Here is a 17,157-nt window from a genome sequence, read left to right on the forward strand (position 1 = left end):
GAGAGAATCATCGTTGGTTTGCCTCTTGGTATGTGCCCTGACTCTTTGCTTTGCTGGACGATGCCCAGCTGAGGCAAAAGATAGTCAGGAGTGAGGAAACTCCAGAGGCTCCCCAGGACTAGGACAAGGGGCATTGATACAGGACAGAGACCCTGTTCTAAGACCAGTCGTCCCCACTTTCTGGAAAAGCACTGAATCCTGGTGACCCATGCAGCACCTGCACAGATGCTACATGACCCCTGTTCCATGATAACAGCGTCAAAACAAATTAGCATCATGGGGACCCTCTCCCCTGGTGGGCAATCAAGGAAAATCATGGGAGACCACATGCACAGTATCTTAAAAGCAATACAACTACTTGTACATGCACAATAAGCCCGCCAAAACTAGCCGGGAACTATTCATCCTGTTGGAATAGCATCCCGCCAGCACCGGAGGATCAATCTCTGCTTGGAGTTGACCTGCTCCCATGTTCTGTGTTGTATACTATTGTTGAGTAAGTCTGCTCTCTCTTTCTCTCTTTGTGTTCACTCCAATTCATTGTTTGTGATGACCAAGAACCTGATTACTGATGCCCACCTGCGACAAAGCTATTTTCCCCCCTCCTGTCATGTACTCTTTGGGAGGAAGTCACTTGCACAGCCCACACGGGAGAAGGGGGTTAGAGATTAAACATCTCCTCTAAGTGGGGTATGATTAATTAGAATTCGATAAGGAAGATGTATCTCTTCTTCCCATTAATTTATTCAATCATTTATTACAGCAGAATGAACTCTAATATATTTAGCTTTCACTCTAAATTATAACCTAATAGTACGTAATTTATTTTATTGCTCCAATTGTTCCAGATTTGGCCATGGGGAGCTTTCAGGTTCATGGGCACGGCCTTTCACGGGCCTCCTCGCGTTTATTTATTCATTTTTTGAGCATTCCTTGCTTCCGGCGCGATGGGAGGCCCTAGGCTTAGCTTCTGCGTCTTCTCCCTCCAATTCGAGCGTCTGAGGAGCGCGGCCCCAGGACGGCCTTCCGAAGTAAGGGTGCATAACACCCCTCTTTCGCTGAGAACTCAGCACGCACTGAAGCTGGGCTGAGGACGCGCACACCCCGCCCCTCCGCTCCTTCCTCGGAAACCCCAGGCTCGGCCGGGCACCGCCGGCGCGGCGGGGCCGAGAGTGCGCCTGCGCACCCGCGACAGGGCGGGGCCGCGGGAGGGCCCGCAGGGCGCAGGCGCGCAGTGGGCTGGGCCGCGGGTTCCGCAGCGACCTTGCGCTCGGTGTCTGCCCGGAGTGCGACGACGCCCGCCGGGACCTTCGCAGGTAGAGATCAGGGGTGGACTGGGCGCTGCCCCACTGCCGTGGGCTGTGCCCCGCCCCACGCCCCCTCGGAGGGGTCCGTCTCGCCCCCCGCTCGCGCCCTCTCTCCACCTCCGCGTCTCCCGCCCCGCTCGCCGAGGTGCAGGTCCCCGCGCTCCTGCTTCGCAGGGGCTGCCGGCCCCCGCCGCTTTCCCGGGTCCGGGCCTCGCGGGGGAGCCGGGCACCACCACGCTCTCCTCCCGCCGGTTAGCGGGACCGCTGGGCGCTCCGGCCGCCCCGCGCTCGGTTTTGCAGTTTCCGTAGCTTTGCGTGCGTGATTGCACATCATTTAGAGGAAATCTTTGTTTTTTTCCCCACGTTTGAGCCTCTCACCAACTAGGTTGGGCATTCGAAGGAGGTCAGGGATTTTTCTTTCGCGTCGGCACTGGGGTTTTTAAGTTTTTTGTTTTTCTTAAAATCTCAAATGTAGAGGGACTTACAGAGACGAGGCTTCCTAAATGAGCGGATACCCAGAGTGCCAGTTTTTCGGGGCGGTTGGAGGAAAGGGTTAAGTTGGGACGGCCATACAGTGTGCAGATGATGTTGTTATAGAATTGTATATAGTTTTATTAGCCAGGCCCCCGCCACCCCGTACATTCAATTTTAAAAATTCTAGGGGAAAGTAGTTAATTCCAAACGCTTCTGACTCCTGGCCCTTGAGAATCTCTGCTTGTCCACTGCCCCCCGGGACGGGCACTGGGATCTCCCGGAGGAAAGTTCCAACCCAGTACCTACCACCTCCTCTTTATCAGCTTGTCTGCTGATGGGCACTTGGATTGCTCCCTTGTCTTAGCTATTGTAAACGTTGCAGTGAGCATAGGGGTGCGTTTATTTTTTAAATTAGTGTCTTGGGTTTCTTTGGATATATTCCCAGAAGTGGAATCGCTGGGTCATATATGGCAGTTCCACTTTTAATTTTGTGGGGACCCCGCATACTACTTTCCGCAGTGGCGAACTGCCTGCCCCAGCCGCATTCTCAACTGGAGTGCAGAAGGGTTCCCCTTTCTCCGCGGCCCTTCCGGCCAGCACTTGTTCCTTGATCTACTGATAGCAGCTCTGGCAGGCAGCGGGTGGTGTCTGGTGGTGGTTTCCATTTGCGTTTCCCTGCTGAGGAGTGATGCTGCTGGGAGTTTTTGATTACGGCTTTGATTTCGTTCGTTGTAATTGTCGGTCCAGATTTCGTTTCTTCTTGATTCAGTTTTGGAAGGTTGTGTGTTTCAGGGAATGTATCCCTTTCTTTCAGATTGTCCAGTTTACTGGCATGTAATTGCAGTATTTTCTTACGATCCCTTGTATTTGTTTCTGTGGTGTCAGCCGTCATTTTTCTTTCATTTCCGATTTTTTAATGTGGGTCCTCTCTTTTTTTCTGATGAGTCTGGCTAATGGTTTATCAGCCTTGTTCATCTCTCCAAAGAACCACCTCTTGGCTTCATTGATCTTTTGTATGTTTTGTAGATTCTATCTTGCTTATTGTAGCTTTGGTCTTTATTATTTCCTTATATTAGTGGGATATACCAATGTTTAAAGGGTATATCCTCCTGGTGGATTGATCCCATAATTATTATGGAATAAATGTCTCTTATAGCCTTTGTTTTAAAGCCCATTTTGTCTGATATTAGTATTGCTGCCCTAGCCTTTTTTCCTGTCTGCTTGAGATGTCTTTTCATCCCTTGACTTCCAGTCTGCCTGCCTGGGCCTTGGGGTCTGAAGCAGGTCCCTTGTAGGTGGCATGGGTAAGGGTGTTGTTTTCTTATCCATTCAGCCCCCCATAAGCTTTTGATTGGAGCATTTAATCCGTGTACTTTTAAATGTTACTGATAGACATGTGTTATTGCCATTGGATTATTCATATTTCGGATTCGATTCTCTTCTTTTCTTTTCTTTTCTTTCTTTGTAAAGAAGTCCCTTCAGCATTTTTCATAATATTCATTTGGTGGTGATGAATGGCTCTAGCTTTGTCTTGTTTGGGGAACTCTGGTCTCTCCTTTGATTCTAAAGGAGAGCCATGCTGAGCAGAACGATCTTGCCTCTGAGTCTCTGCTTTTTATCACTGTGACTATTTTGTGCCAGTCCCTTCTGGCCGGAGAAGCTTCTTTTGGGAAGTCAGAGTAAGATTTGGCCGTGTCCAGGGAGGGCCTAACACAGGAGAGGTGGCATCTGGTGCCATGCCGGGGGAGGGCCCTTGCCCTGCAGCCCCACCGCCTGTTTCTTCCCCTGTGTCTGGCAGCAGCTGAACTTGACCTCTTCCTGAACTGCCCCATGTGACTGTGGGGCCAGCTCAGGCTGCATTTCCGCCCCTCCTACCAGTCTGGAAGTGGCGTCTTCTGTGTGCCTTTAGGTGTAGGACTTCTGTTCAGCCAGACGTCAGATGGTTCATTCAAGTGATTGTTCTCTTACGTGGTTGTAGTTTTGCTGTGGCCACGGGAGGAGGTGAGTGCAGTGCCTACCTGTCCTGCCTGCCATCTTGACCGGAGCCCTTCCTGTTGGTTTGTAATCAAGGGTTTTTCAATGCAAACATTGTGGTTAGGGGTCAGTGGCCAAGCTGACTGTGTTCTGAGCAAGCTTCAGCAGTTTCTTGAGCCTGAGTAACTCAGTTCGTGACCTCATCTTGCGTGGATCGCCCCTGACTGGTCACAAGAGTCAACCGGGTTGGGGAACTAAGATTCTGCAGGAGATCTCAAGGGTATGAGTAAGTGATTTTATCTTTAAAGCAAAAGGAGAAACCAAACATCTTGTGACCGATGTTATTGCTTAAGCTCTTACTCCTTTAAGGGAAGCTAGCTGCATTTTTCTATCGTTTCAAGAAAGTGCACTTTTAAACATCTTCTCCTGGATCTTGCTTTGCAGCAAGGCCCCCAGGACATGGCTAACACACTTTCTTAACCTTTGACTCGAAGCCCCCTGGCCACCAAAGCAACCGGAACTCCAGTCCAGCCTGTCCTCTGTCCCGTGCTCCGACCAGCAGGCCATCGCATGCCGGGAATCTAGTTCCTGGGTTTGACCGGGGCCCTGCCTCTGCCTCTGGCCTCACGGGTGGGTGTGGTCTCATGAGCATCGGAGACGCTGGGACCCCAACTCTCGGGGACCCTCCTGGGCAAGCTGCACCTGGTCTGACGTGTGACCGACTGTCAGCAGGGACAGCGCACGCGGCCAAGTTAGTATCAGGCACCAGTAGAGGTTAAAAGAAGTTACCGCAGAAATTCAGGGAACTCCTTTCGGTTGCCCCTTGTTTTTGGACTGTTCACTCGGTTTCGTGACCCTCGGCAGCTGCTGGGTGACCGCGTCTCAGGCAGGCTCCATGTCTGCACCGTCTCCCCGCAGCCCCCGGCACCGACGAGGGACGTGTGGGCCTGTCCCCCAAGGTTCTACTCCTCCCACGAGCCACAGGCTGAGAGTTCACGGTACGACCGTAGGAGGTTCAGCCATGAGTACCCGGGATGCGGCGTGAGTGGACACACCTTCAGTTTTCTGTGCTGGGTGACCGTCACCGTAGAGTTGTGATGCTCTCGGTGACATTGCACGGCCCAGCTTTTAAATAACGAGTTTAACCTGTTTCTCCCACTAGACTGGACTCTACGTAAAAAAGCAGGGACTTCGGCTTGGTCACCTCTCTGTCCTTGGTCCTACTCCAAGGCCGGGCACGCAGTAGGTGCTCAAAGGATATTTGTTGAATGGAAATACGATGGTATTATTTCTCGGCCTCATATCTTTTTGGAAGCAAATGACTATTTTAGGATGCTTAAGGCTGCAGGTTTGTAGGAAACCAGTTCAACCCAGTTTCAAGGATAAAAAACTTTATTTTGCTGAACAGGTGGGTTGATCAGTGGCTCAGAGGAATTCACTCTGCTCCCTTGCCACTCCCGCCCTCAGGCTGGCTCCCTCCTCATCACAGGGTGGCTGCCAGCCACCGGGAGCAGTGCCCGCATCCCTGGGGGCAGGGGAGAGACTGACTGCGGGGTCTGGTCCAGCGGGACTGTGTGTTTGAGGGCCCGAAAGCGTGGCAGAAAGGTGCGGAAGGATGCAAAACGCACTTCCTGTCTTGGCGCGGTGAGGCAGCTTGAATCGGCAGAAACTGCAAGAGGTTAAGAACCTTCCGAGACTTTGGAGATGCTGGAAGCTACGGTGACTAAAAGCTGTGCGGAGCTCTTTCTCTGAAGGTTTGGAGACAGGCGAGAATCCAGCCACACGGAGACGGGGAGAAAATTATGTGAGGGCGGCTCGCTTGTGCCTCCCGAGGGGAGGGGCCCGCGTAGGCTGGCGTCCGCTTTGCCGACCTCGTTCCCGAAGGAGAGCGCCTGAAACCCCGGGAGGGGAACAGAGGTGGCCTGTGACCTCAGCCTCCAGTCGGTACCTGCTGACTTCAGAAAATACAAGGCTATAACACGTGCAGACGGTTAAACAGTTTTGAACAGGACAGACAGGTGGGATGGGACTGAATCGCCACCCTGTCTTCTGAAGCACACCCAGCATCCCCTCGTCCCTGTCCTTGGCGATCGTGGCAAGGGCACCGGCTTCTCGGTTCCTTCCAGAGCAGTTGTGCGGCGTCAGCCGCCCCCTCGGGGCTCAGCACGTTTGCACCGGGACCTGCGGGCGGGGTTGGGGGCGGGGCAGGGGGTGGCGCCCCTTCCGGCAGAACCGCGGGGCTGGGGCCGGCCGGGCTGTGCCGCACAGGTGGAAGCGCTGTGGCAGGAGGGTGCGTGTGTCGGTGAGTCTCTGCAGGTGCGTGAGTGAGGTCTGCTCCTAGGGTGGCCGCACACCTGGCCGGCCGGCGGGCGTGCACGCTGAGACTCTCGGAGGGGGGTTCGCATCCCCTCCCAGCAGCGCTTGCGCGGGGCGGCGTTCCTGCCGTCGGCGTCCTCCGCTCTGGGCGCCTTGTTTCCACGCGTGCCGACCTGGCGCTGGGGCGTCCTGGTGCCCGGTGTTTTGCATTCGGTCTGCCCAGGTGCAGGAACTGGGCGCGTTGGGAGTGTGTTGCCCGTTCCGGCGTGTTTTCCTGTGAGCGGCCGAGTGCACCGCCCCCGCCCCACGGGACCTCTGTCCGCACCCGCGTGCGGCTGCAGGCATTGTCTCTGAGCCTACTGCGGTCTTCTTGACTCGGTTTTTGTCCTTCACGCTTTCATACTTTTTCTTCCCGTTTCCTGTGTTCTGCTCTGACCTGGCTGCTGCACCTGTGAACAGCCGTGTACACCTGACCGGGCGTGTGAACTCACCTGGGCGCCGCGGGGAGGACGAGGAGGCTGCCGGACGCCAGAGCCCAGGACAGGGGGTATGTCAGGGGCAGCCACGACCCCAGACCCAGCGAACTCTCAGTGTGCGTGGGCTGCTGAGTGGGGTTATACTCCGCGGGGTGGGCACGGGGTGGAGGCGGAGCCTCCAGTGGGAGGGGGAGGGGCTGGGGGTGGCACTGGCTCCACTGAGATTGTACTGCGTTTGGTGAGTGCCAGGTGGCCAGTGGGATGGAGTGGCTTTGGTCCCTCCGTCCGCTGACCCTGAAGGGGATGAGGACGGAGACTCAGACCACCTAGCTGAGATTTGGTGAGACTGTAATGGGAGACGTGTGGTCTTCTGAGACCCCGGGCGCTCCTGAGAGGTCAGGGGCAGGCGCGCCCTGCTGCTCCCCCTGCACCTCCTGCAGCCGCAGCCGAGTGGGCGCTGACACTGGCTCAGAGCCCCAGAACGGCAGGTGGGCTGGTTACGGGGGGGCGGGGCGCCTTGTGCTGAGAGGTGGGAGCTTTCGGTCCCTCCTGGGACCTCCAGGGAGGGACAGAGGCTGGACACAGAGGTGCGTCACCAGCAGCCGCCTCCGAGAACCTGCTGAGCAGCCTTGGGGGACAGGGGCCGAGAGCTCCTGTGGTGGGGTGATGCTGAGGCTGGCGGGCGGGGGGGGCGGGTGCCCAGGGCTCTGGGCTCTGAGGCCGACTCCGGGGGGTGAGGGTCAGTGTCAGGTTGAACCAGGAGACGTCCAGTCGTGTCCTGGAGCTGGGGAAGTGGTGGCCTGTGTGGAAAGCCCCGCCCCGTTGGTGCCAGGGTGTGGTGGGCAGCCCTGACCCTGCCTCTCTCCCGAAGGTGGACGATGGCGTTCGTGAAGAGCGGGTGGCTGCTGCGGCAGAGTGAGTACCGCGCGGGGACCCCGGGCTGGGCCGACGCTGGGGGACCCCGTCTGTGTTTCTGCTGCTGCAGCAGATCCGTGTGCAGACAGAGCAGAGGGCAGAGCCGTGCTCACGACGTCACCCCAGGTGTCGTCTCGGGGGTCTCCCGGGCTCTCCGGCCCTCTCTGTACTCCCGGGCTCCCGCGGGTGGCTGTGCGGAGAGCAGCCCGGCAGGGGTGGCAGGGTTTGTGCCCCACGGCCGCCCGAGGTGCGCCCGCCTCTCCCTGCAGGCTGACGCGTCAGCGGGGAGGCCCTGCTCCCCGTGTGGGGATGCCTGGCTCGCCTGCGGCGGGACTGGGATTCTGAAACGTGGGATCTTTAATTACAGGGATAAAGACTCGACCCGAGGGTGTATTTTTGTCTAAACCCAAACCTTTGGGCAGTAGTCCCCCCAATATCTATCTGCAGGGGGCCTGCTCCAAGACCCCCAGTGGACACCTGAAACCGTAGATAGCACTGGCTGTCTGAGCGAGGTGTGTACGGAAGACTCACCCACTTCCCCTTCGCCTGATGCCTGGGCAGGAGCCCCAGTGAGAAAGCAGCGAGTGAGCGAGGGGGGTTACGCTCACCACGTCCCAGAGCAGCGGAGGCGTGCAGGTGGTGACACGTGTCAGGACTGCCCCCGGGACCCCTTTCCTGCCGTGCCGCCCGCACCCGCACGACACCAGCCCTGGACACGGAGCACAGCCTCCTTTGGGAGCGTGCAGTCAGGGACTCGACGGCAGGGGGACGCGAGGTCAGAACTCCGCCGACAGGGACGCCCCCTGCCGTCGTGCGGTGGCTGACTGGTGGTTTCTGCTCAGCTCGGGAGCTGCCAGTTCAGTGGGCACTGGGGTCACTTCCTTGTCAGCTTGGGCAAGTGCTCTCTTGGTTCGGGGGGCAGACAGGGTGCAGGGACTGGGAAGGCTGGCGGAGCACAGGTGGGGCTGACTCCACCGGAAACTTCCAGAAGCAGTGTGAAATGAGTGCTCAACCCTCCTGTGTCTTTATACACTAACAGTGAAATTTCAGAAAAATAAATGAAAAAAAAAAAAAAGAATTCCTTTTGCAATGGCAACAAAAAGAATAAGACACCCAGGAATAAACTTGGGGATGTGAAGGACCGATCCACTGAAAACCACAAAGCCTCGTTTAAAAAGGTCGAGAGAGACACAAGGGAATGGATGGAGATCTGTGTTCACGGATTAGATGAATCAGCACGGTGAAAGTGTCCACGTGAAGACAATACACAGATTGAACTCAGTCCCCGTCAGACTCTTGGTGGCGTTTTCTTAAAGAAATAGAATGAAAAAAGAAACATCAGATTTGTGTGGAACCACAAAGGACCCCAAATACTGAAGCAATCCTGAGAAAAAAAAGAACGGAGACGTTGGTATCACGCTTCCTGGCCTCAGATTATGCTCCAGAGCAACAATAATCAAAACTGCGTGGTGTCGGCAGACACACAGACACACGGACGGACGGAACGGAGCTGGGAGCCCAGAGACAAACCACATGCAGCTGGGCGAACAGTTTCTGACGCGGGAGCCCAGAGCAGAGGAGGGAGGAGAGCAAGCCGGGGGAGCTGGAAGGCCCCGTGGGAAGGAATGGGGCTAGGCTGCTGTGTGCCCCGTGTCCAGAACGTGGCGCAGCTCGGACCCGAGACCTGGACGTAAGGCCTGGAACACTCAGGTGCACAGGGGATGACACGGGCTAGGCTTGGGGGCCTTCGTCTTAGGGTTTTAGGAGTCTGACCCCAAAGGCAAGGGCAGGGAAGGCACAACGAATGGGACTGGGTCAAACGAAAAAGCTTCTGCCCGGCAGAAGAAACCTCCAGCAGAACAAAAGGAGACCCACCGAGCGGGAGAAGATGCTGGCAAACAACAGCTCCAGCGACGGGCTCACACAACCCAGCACCACACACACAGCGGTTAAAACGCGGGCAGAGGACCCGAGCGGACACCTCTCCCAGGAAGACCCACAGACGGCCACCGGGTACGTGGGCAGGTGGTCGACCTCTAGTGAAACGCAAGTGGAGGCCACCACGAGGTACCACCGCACGCCCGGCAGAGGGGCCGCCGCCGTCCACACGACAGGCCGTAACGCGTGCCGCGGCGGCGGTGGGGACAGCCCTCGTCCCCCGCTGCTGGGCGTGCGGCCCGGTGCGGCCACGGAAGGGGGCGGCACGGGGGCTCCTCCGGACGGTGAGGACAGAGTTGCCGTACGACCCAGCCCCCCTCTTTCGGGCGTCTGCCCCCAAAACTGAGAACATGCGTGTGCGAAGACACACGCACCCCTGTGTTCGCGGCAGCACTGGCCGCCCGCGGTGGCCGAGACACGGAGCGGCTTCGACCAGGACCGGGTGGCGACGCGGGGCGTCTCTGCGGGGGCAGCGCCCGGCCGGCGAGGAGACGGGCTGCTGCCGCTCACGGCGACACAGACGCACCGCGAGGACGTCGGGCTGAGCGAGACGAGTCGGACGGGAAGAAGCCCGTGGCTTCACGTGTGAGGGGGCAACAGGTGGACAAGGAAGACAGAGACTCTCGGACTCGGATGCAGGGCGCGGCGTGGTGGTGACCGGGGAGGGGTGGAATACGGGGGGGGGGGGGGGTGATAGGTGTGGCCGTGGGGGGGGCGCACAGTGCAGCCCCTGGGTGGGCGAGAGAAGGGTCGCGGTGGTTTGCGTGGAAGACAGCGCAGTGACAAACGTCCCCACAGCCACAGCAGAGGGAACCCTGCCCCCCCGCACACTCGCAGCGTGAGCCTGCGTCTGCCCGCCCGCCCGCCCGCGTGCAGACGGGTCCTGCAGTTGCACACCTGAGACCTGTGCGGTTCCCCTAAACCGAGTCCCCCGAGAAGTTCGGTTTAAAAACAGCCTGGGGATGTGGGGCGGACGGTGCTGTGTGTCCTCGTGCCGTGCGGGCGTCCTGCCCCTGCGGTCCGTGTCCTGGGCCGCTCGGGTGGGCTGCTCGGGGCAGTGGGGGGCCGCAGAGGACCGTCCCCCTGCTCCCGTCCCCGGGGCGCTCCCAGCAGCCGTGTGCCCGCGGTGTCTTCCAGGCACCATACTGAAGCGCTGGAAGAGGAACTGGTTCGACCTCTGGTCCGACGGCCACCTGGTCTACTACGGCGACCAGACCCGGCAGAGCATGGAGGACAAGGTGCACCTGCCGGTGGACTGCATCAACCTCCGCGTGGGGCTCCAGTGCCGCGGTGAGCACCCACCGCCTGCCCCTCGCCGCCCCGGGTGGGCCCTGGGGCCTCCCTCACCCACCCGCCCCCACTCACAGGCCCCGGGGGCCTCACTGGGGAAGAGCCGCCCACCGTGGGGGCCGGGCGGTGGGGCAGATCCATTTCTGCTCCGAGTCAGACCCTCCAGCGCGCACCCCTTCCTCTCCCGTGGAGAACGTGGTGGGCGTTTCGGGGCCCAGAGCCTTCAGACCCGAGAGAGGGGGCCCCCCAGGCGGTGCAGGTTTGCGACTCAGAGCTGGGGGGGGCCCCTTCGGGACGGCAGCCGTCTCTCAAGGGCCGTGAGGTCCCGTGTTCCTGGAGTTCCCCGCCCTCCCTCGGGAGGGCCCATCTGCGCCAGGCGTGGAGCTCTCCCTGTCTCACGGACGGCAGGTGCACACACAGGCCCGTCCGTCCCCCTCGCTCCGCCGCCGTTTGAGGCGGAGTTTGCCGTGGGAACCTCGGATGGGTGTGGCGTCCCTCCCGCGCGCTGGTCCTCGCACGCGGGTCTCCGTGGCCCAGGCAGAGCACACACGGGTGCTCGGAAGCTCCAAGGTCGCTTTTAGAGCAGCGACCCAGCTGACGCTTCCTGCGAATGAAGTCAGCAGGTGTTCCGGTGTCTCGTGCTGCGTGAACACCTTTCACCGCGTGGGGCCTGTGCTTCCAGCGTCTGGGACGCGCGGCGTGTCTCCTCGTGGGGGCCGCCCCTCCCGAGGGCCACCCACTCGTCCCACAGGGAGTCCCGCTGGCGCGGGGCTGGGGTGTGCCTGTTCGGTTCCGCAGAGCGGAGCTGGGGCGTCCGCAGGTGGAGTGTTCCGAGGTGCCGGCCCGTTGCTCACCTGAGCTCCTGGGGGAGAAGAAACCCTCTGAACACACGTGCATTCCTGCATTCCGCCCGCCTCTCACAGACGTGCAGCCGCCCGACGGGAGGCCCCGAGACTGCATGCTGCAGGTGGTTTGCCGGGACGGGAGGACCGTCAGCCTCTGTGCGGAAAGCCCGGACGACTGCCTGTGAGTTTCATTTCCGAAGTGTTTTGTTTTCCAGGGCGTTTTCTGTTCGAATGCCGAGTTGTCGGGAAGGGCAGGAGTGGGAGTGGGGCCTCCCTCAGGTGGCAGAGGGGTGGCTCGGGGCGTGGGGAAGAAGTTCAGGGGTCCCGCTCCGCCCCTGCTGGCCACCCGGCCGGCTTCCTGCCTGCGCAGGCCCCGGGCCCTCCTTCCCCTGCTCGACGCCCGCTGGGTGGTGGGCGTGACCGAAGGGGTTCTTAAACCATGTGCCCCCCCACCTACCTGCCACGCTCAGTGTGGCAGGATGGACAGTAGCCTACACGTGGAAAGAGCCCGGTGTCTGTGGGTGGGTGAGAGGTGGGTGTGCACACGCATGCACAGTGGGGTGTCGCTGCCCTCTGGCAACGAGAGAGAAGCCTGCTGTTGGCAGCAGCACGGACGGACCTTGAGGGCGTCACGGTCAGTGAGGTGAGCCAGTCAGAGAAGGACAAGCACTGTGCGGCCTCTCTCGTGCTCGGGGTCTGGAAGGGCTGACCTCGCAGGGGAGGAGAGTGGAGGGTGGTGGCCGGGGGCTGGGGCTCGGGGAGGGGGTGGTCGGTCAGCACGATGCTGGGCGTTCACCGTGGAGAGAACGGCCCTGCTGGACGCACTTGGGTGGAGACAGAGCTTCCACGTCACCACGTCATCTCAGGGGCCCGGGGAGCAGAGGCGTTCACTTACTGCCCTGGTTGTTTCACGATGTGTGTGTCCTGTGGTCTGCGTGCCTTAAAGGTGCACGCAGGTCAGTTTCTGGGGCTGGCAGAAAAAGCGCCAGCCTCGTGTTCGGTTGTGAGGAATTGCCACCCCGTCCCTGAACCTCACGCAGCCATCCAGTGGGTGGGGCGGGTCTGTGTGTCACTAGGCTGGTGCGCCCTTCAGTTACTGAGGGCAAAGCAGAAGCGGTGGTCTGCAGTGCGCTCTAAACTGTGTGTCATGTGTGCTGCGCCGTGTTTCCACGTGTCACGTGTTCTCAGTGCACGCCCCCACTGGGTTGGTTGAGTGGCCCTGGACCTGGCTCTAGCAGAAGCCCTGGCGCCAGCACGGTTGGGGGGCCGCCGCGCCCGGGGCTGGATTTCACTCAGACGACTTTCCCTCTCGTCCCTCCAGGGCCTGGCAGTTCACACTCCAGGACTGCAGGACAAACACGGTGAGTGCCTCCGGGGGCAGCCGGCAGTGCCCTGTCCCACGGACTCGCTGTGACACACGGGGGAGGGGGTGCCTGGCCAGCAGCTGGAGGGGGGCGGGGTGCCTCTCGGGGGTTCACCCTGGGAGGGCCCGGTGGGCCAGGCCTGTGGGCGGGAGTGGGAGGACCCGGTGCCAGGGTGGTTTTCCAGAAACTCGGCATCTCACTGAGATTTGCTGCACGTTGACCTCCGCTGTGCTCCGCAGAGGAGGCTGGGAAAGGTCGGCGGGTCCTTGGACCTCGTCCCCCCGGCCTCGTCTCACCTCTGGCCGTGGGGGGCCCCTGCGCAGGCAGCCCCACTGCTGACCGGCTTCCTCTGCCCTCTGCCCTCTGCGTGCTCCTCCTCCAGAGGGGCCCCCTCTCTCTGCGGGGAGGAAAGCGGAGAGACGCACCGCGGGGCCGTTCCCTGCCCTGCCCGGCCCCCGGTCTCCCCTCCCCCCCAACACCCACTCCCGGGGGAGATCAGTGCTGACGACCCACGTGCCCCGGGGCCGGGCGACTCTTCACGGGCACTTTAAAGAGTGCACGTCGTCGTCTTCTCCGCTGGGGGGCGACTCAGAGCAGGAACGGACGCTGCGTGCGGAGTGTGTCTCTGGCGGCCACCCTTCGGACCCTGGGGTCTGCTGGTGGACAGAAGGGCTGGGGGCGGCCCCTGGGGCTCCTGGCGCCGTGGGCGTGAGCGCGCCCAGCTGCCCGGCGCGTCCCTGAGAAGGATGCTGGAGGGTGCCTGGGGGTGAGGGGCGGGGTCCCCCCCCCATCTACTGCCTTTCTGAGAGCTGCTGTGTTGCCGTCCACAGGAAACCTTTGGGCTTTAACAAAATCTCGCTAAACAGAAGGACGCGGGTGTAACGTCCTGAAAGCCTCTGTAGTTGCTGTGTGGCAACCGCTGTCTCCCCCTCTCTCCCCTAAGGCTTACGTCGGCTCGGAAGCCGTCTACGACGGCCCCGCGGTGGGCGCCCCGCCTCCGCCTCCGCCTCCGTACACGGCCTACCCGGCTCCGGACCCCGAGGTAGGGGGGGAGCGCTTCTCCGCGCCACCGGGCTCGGGCGGCGGGCCGGGGTCTCTGTGCCACTTACTGTCCTCTTTGAAGAAAGCAAAGACAGGACGGGAGCCGGTGTGGGGAAAGTAGACATGTACTGTAAACCCCCGTCTTTCTCAGACCAATGCATCACCTTCCACTCCCGTACAGCAAAGCAGCGGCCCTGTCGCCTTCGTGTGCACAGCCCGTCTGGGCGGCGACCCGGGAACCCGCCGTGACCTCGGTGGTTGCGCTGGCCACGCGGTTTTTGTGGTTTACAGTTTGTACTCAGTGACCGACTTACACCCTTTGTCTAATCAGAAAAGAATGCTTTGAAAGTGAAAAAGAAGGCAAACCTCAGGAAAAGTCACACCCTGAATACCAGACACGGCGGGGGTGCCCGAGGGTGCGGAGCCGGGAGCCTGCGCTCCGCGGAGGGGGCTCCGGGCTGGGAGGCGCCGCCGCGCCGCCGTCAGTGTTGCCCCGGGGTTCAGTTAGGAGGGGCGGGGAGGGTCGCGAGAAGGCGCAGAGGTAGAGGACACGGCACGGAGAGACCGCACGCACTCTCCCCCGTCCCCTCCTTGTCACACGCGAGGTGACGGGGACAAGCGTGGGCGTCTCTGTGCTGCTCTCGGAGGGGACCACACTTCCAGTCTCCCCCTCGGGTGTGACGTCAGCTGTGGCCCGAGGGGCGGGTCCGCCGTGCGTGTGCGGTCCAGTCCCTACAGGCCCGCCCACGGCGCAGAGCGCCGGTCCCTGAACGGGGCGGACATCAGCCCCGCGGCTTGACCGCCCCTTTCCTTCCGCAGGCCTACGGCTACTGCCCCTACGGGGCTGCGTACGCGCCGCCGGGCGCGCAGGTCGTCTACGCCGCCGATGGGCAGGCCTACGCGGTGCCCTGCCAGTACCCCTACGCAGGTGAGTCGGCCGCCCCCCTCCGCGCGGCGCAGGGGTCGGTGTGCGGGCGGAGCTGTGTCTGGTCCCAGCCTGCGAGGCGCTCCGCCCGGGCTTTTTCCTTGAAGTGTCACATGGAGTCACACGCTTTGCAGAGCTGAGTGGCAGGCGCGACAGTCAGAGCGTCCCCACTGCACCCACGTCTGTTCTCGGGGGGAGACGGGGTTGGCAGTGGGATTCGCTTGCGGGAAGCAGCAGCCCAGCGCAGAGGCCCCTCGTAGGGGAGGAGAGGTGTTCTTTCTCCTCCTTTTTTGCCTTCCGGTAGCGTCCTGCGAAAGTGGTCACTGCGGAGGCGGCGTTCCTTTGTGCCAGGGACGCAGAGGCTGCAAGGGGCTGACCTTGCTCTGGGCTTTCGGCGGGCTTCTCTCCGCTTCTCCCCTCCCGTCCCCGGAACCACCCTGGAGATGTGGGCGACATGGAGTTGTGGGCGCGCCCTGGGCCGGCGGCGGTGCACCGAGTGTGTGACGGGCGGTCCCCCGCGGGCACGTCGGGCTGACACACACAACCCTCCCGCGTCTGGGGGCACCTGTGGTCAGTCGGCCAGCCAGGAAGTGCCCAGAGTGCCGTCTGTGCCCACCCTCGTCCGTGGACGGCGGCCCAGCTGTCCTTGCGGGGCCCTGGGCTGCAGAGACCGCCCCCCTTGCACTTGCGGGGGCGAGTCCGGGAGCAGAGCTGCGGGGTCTGCGTGGTGGGCTCCGCGCCCCGCCTTCCATCGCGGGCCCAGGTCCTCGGTTCCCCGGTGATTTACGAGTCACCTGCCTTGGCCCAGCCTCTCACGTCCGCGTTCTGACCGTTTACGTGAAGCCCCGCTGAGCTAGGTGGCTGAAGCAGGTGCCACCGCAGAGGCCCCCCGGGCCACGCGCACCGGGCCACGCGGCCAGTGTCTGCCCTCCGGGAGGGATCGGAGCGGTTGGTCGCAGGGGTGGCGGGCGGAGGAGGAGAGGAGCAGGGTCTGCGCTGCGGCAGCGTGAAGAGAACCAGCCGGCAGCGCAGCGGTCACGTGTGGAGGAGAACAGGAGTTTCCCACTGGAGCCGTGAACCGCGGGAGTGTAGCACCGAGTTTTTTAAAGTTCGCTCTGTAGGAACTCCCCCTGTGACACGCTTTCCCCATAAACGGGGGCTCTGCCCGGGGCTCCGCTCCTGCCCTGCGCGCTCCCGCCCCCGGTGTCCCGAGAAGTGTGCTGTGTGGACGTAAGTGGACCCCAGGGGCCGGAGTCGCGGCTTCGCTGGGATTCTGCTCTCTGGTCCCGTCTGGGACTGCGGACCTTGGGGAGCCGAGCGTCTGCATTCTCGGAGAGCGGAGTGGAGGGGCTCTCGGGAGGCCAGGTCCCGCCTGTCGCCTGCGGTGGAGGAGAGCGGGGAGCGCCCACCGCAGCGCCCCACCCCCGCCCGTCCAGGGGAGGCCGCGGCCACGGGAGGGACGCCAGTGCAGCCAGCAGGGGCCCTGACCGCTCTCAGGAAGGGTCCGGGCGGAGAGGGCCGCCCTTTCCCCCGGGTGTGGGCGTGACCCTGCTCAGAAGCCTGTCTTCTCTCTTGCAGGGCTCTGCGGGCCGCAGCCCACCCGCCACATCATCGTCCGGGAGCGGCACCCCGGCGGCGACGGCGACCTGGCGCTGGGCATGCTGGCCGGGGCTGCCACGGGCATGGCCCTCGGGTCCCTGTTCTGGGTCTTCTAGGTCCCGGGGCCGGACGTGCAGGCCTCGGACGCCCCTGCACAGGCCTGTCACCGCCAGGCGGTCCAGTGCGCGGTGAACATCCTTGGTGAACATCCTCAGTGATTGCTCCCATCCTTCTTTCGAAAGTAGTGACGTCATAGCTCCAACCCACCCACAGGAGAACCACAGGGAAGGCCGTTGGGCCGACACCTGGACTCGTTCCGGTGGCTCCTCCTAGAGCTCCCGGGGGCGTCACTGGAACGCAGCCAGTGGGCTCGGCCCTGGAGGGCGGTGTGGCATGTTGGGGACTGTCGTCTAGGGCTGTGCTGGCGGCACGGTGAGGCACGGGCCAGCGGGAGCCTGGCCGGGAAACGAGCTGCAGCTGCTTTTGGTTTAAGGTCGGACGTGCAAGCCTCAGGGGCCAGAACTGGCCCTGCTCCTCCCAGAGCTGCGGCCGGTGAGCGGCCAGGGGACGTCCCCGAGGCTGTGTGTGACGGCCCACGGCCCCCAGCAAGGCCGCCTGCTCAGGGTGGTGGCCAGGAGGGGCGGGGGGAGGGCCAGTCCCTGCTTTTAGGATGAAGCTGCTGCTCGGGTTTGG

The 17,157-nt window shown here is 61.8% G+C and overlaps 1 protein-coding gene across 2 annotated transcripts; it reads left to right on the top strand.

Moving 5' to 3' along the window:
• The first annotated feature begins 1,237 nt into the window (after window positions 1-1,237).
• Window positions 1,238-16,927, top strand: PLEKHB2 (pleckstrin homology domain containing B2). 2 transcript variants are annotated; one of them, XM_036011148.1, is made up of 8 exons: window positions 1,238-1,316; window positions 7,419-7,462; window positions 10,538-10,690; window positions 11,614-11,716; window positions 12,857-12,896; window positions 13,843-13,941; window positions 14,760-14,868; window positions 16,444-16,927. In XM_036011148.1, the coding sequence occupies exons 2-8, from the start codon at window positions 7,426-7,428 to the stop codon at window positions 16,578-16,580; spliced, it is 678 nt and encodes a 225-aa protein (XP_035867041.1). In that variant the 5' UTR covers window positions 1,238-1,316; window positions 7,419-7,425; the 3' UTR covers window positions 16,581-16,927. The 2 variants fall into 2 exon arrangements, with proteins under 2 accessions (XP_035867041.1, XP_028382597.1); XM_028526796.2 differs by lacking the exon at window positions 1,238-1,316 and adding an exon at window positions 6,486-6,618.
• The last annotated feature ends 230 nt before the right edge of the window (window positions 16,928-17,157 follow it).

Source organism: Phyllostomus discolor, chromosome 11, assembly GCF_004126475.2.
Source record: "Phyllostomus discolor isolate MPI-MPIP mPhyDis1 chromosome 11, mPhyDis1.pri.v3, whole genome shotgun sequence".
NCBI classification, from domain to species: domain Eukaryota; kingdom Metazoa; phylum Chordata; class Mammalia; order Chiroptera; family Phyllostomidae; genus Phyllostomus; species Phyllostomus discolor.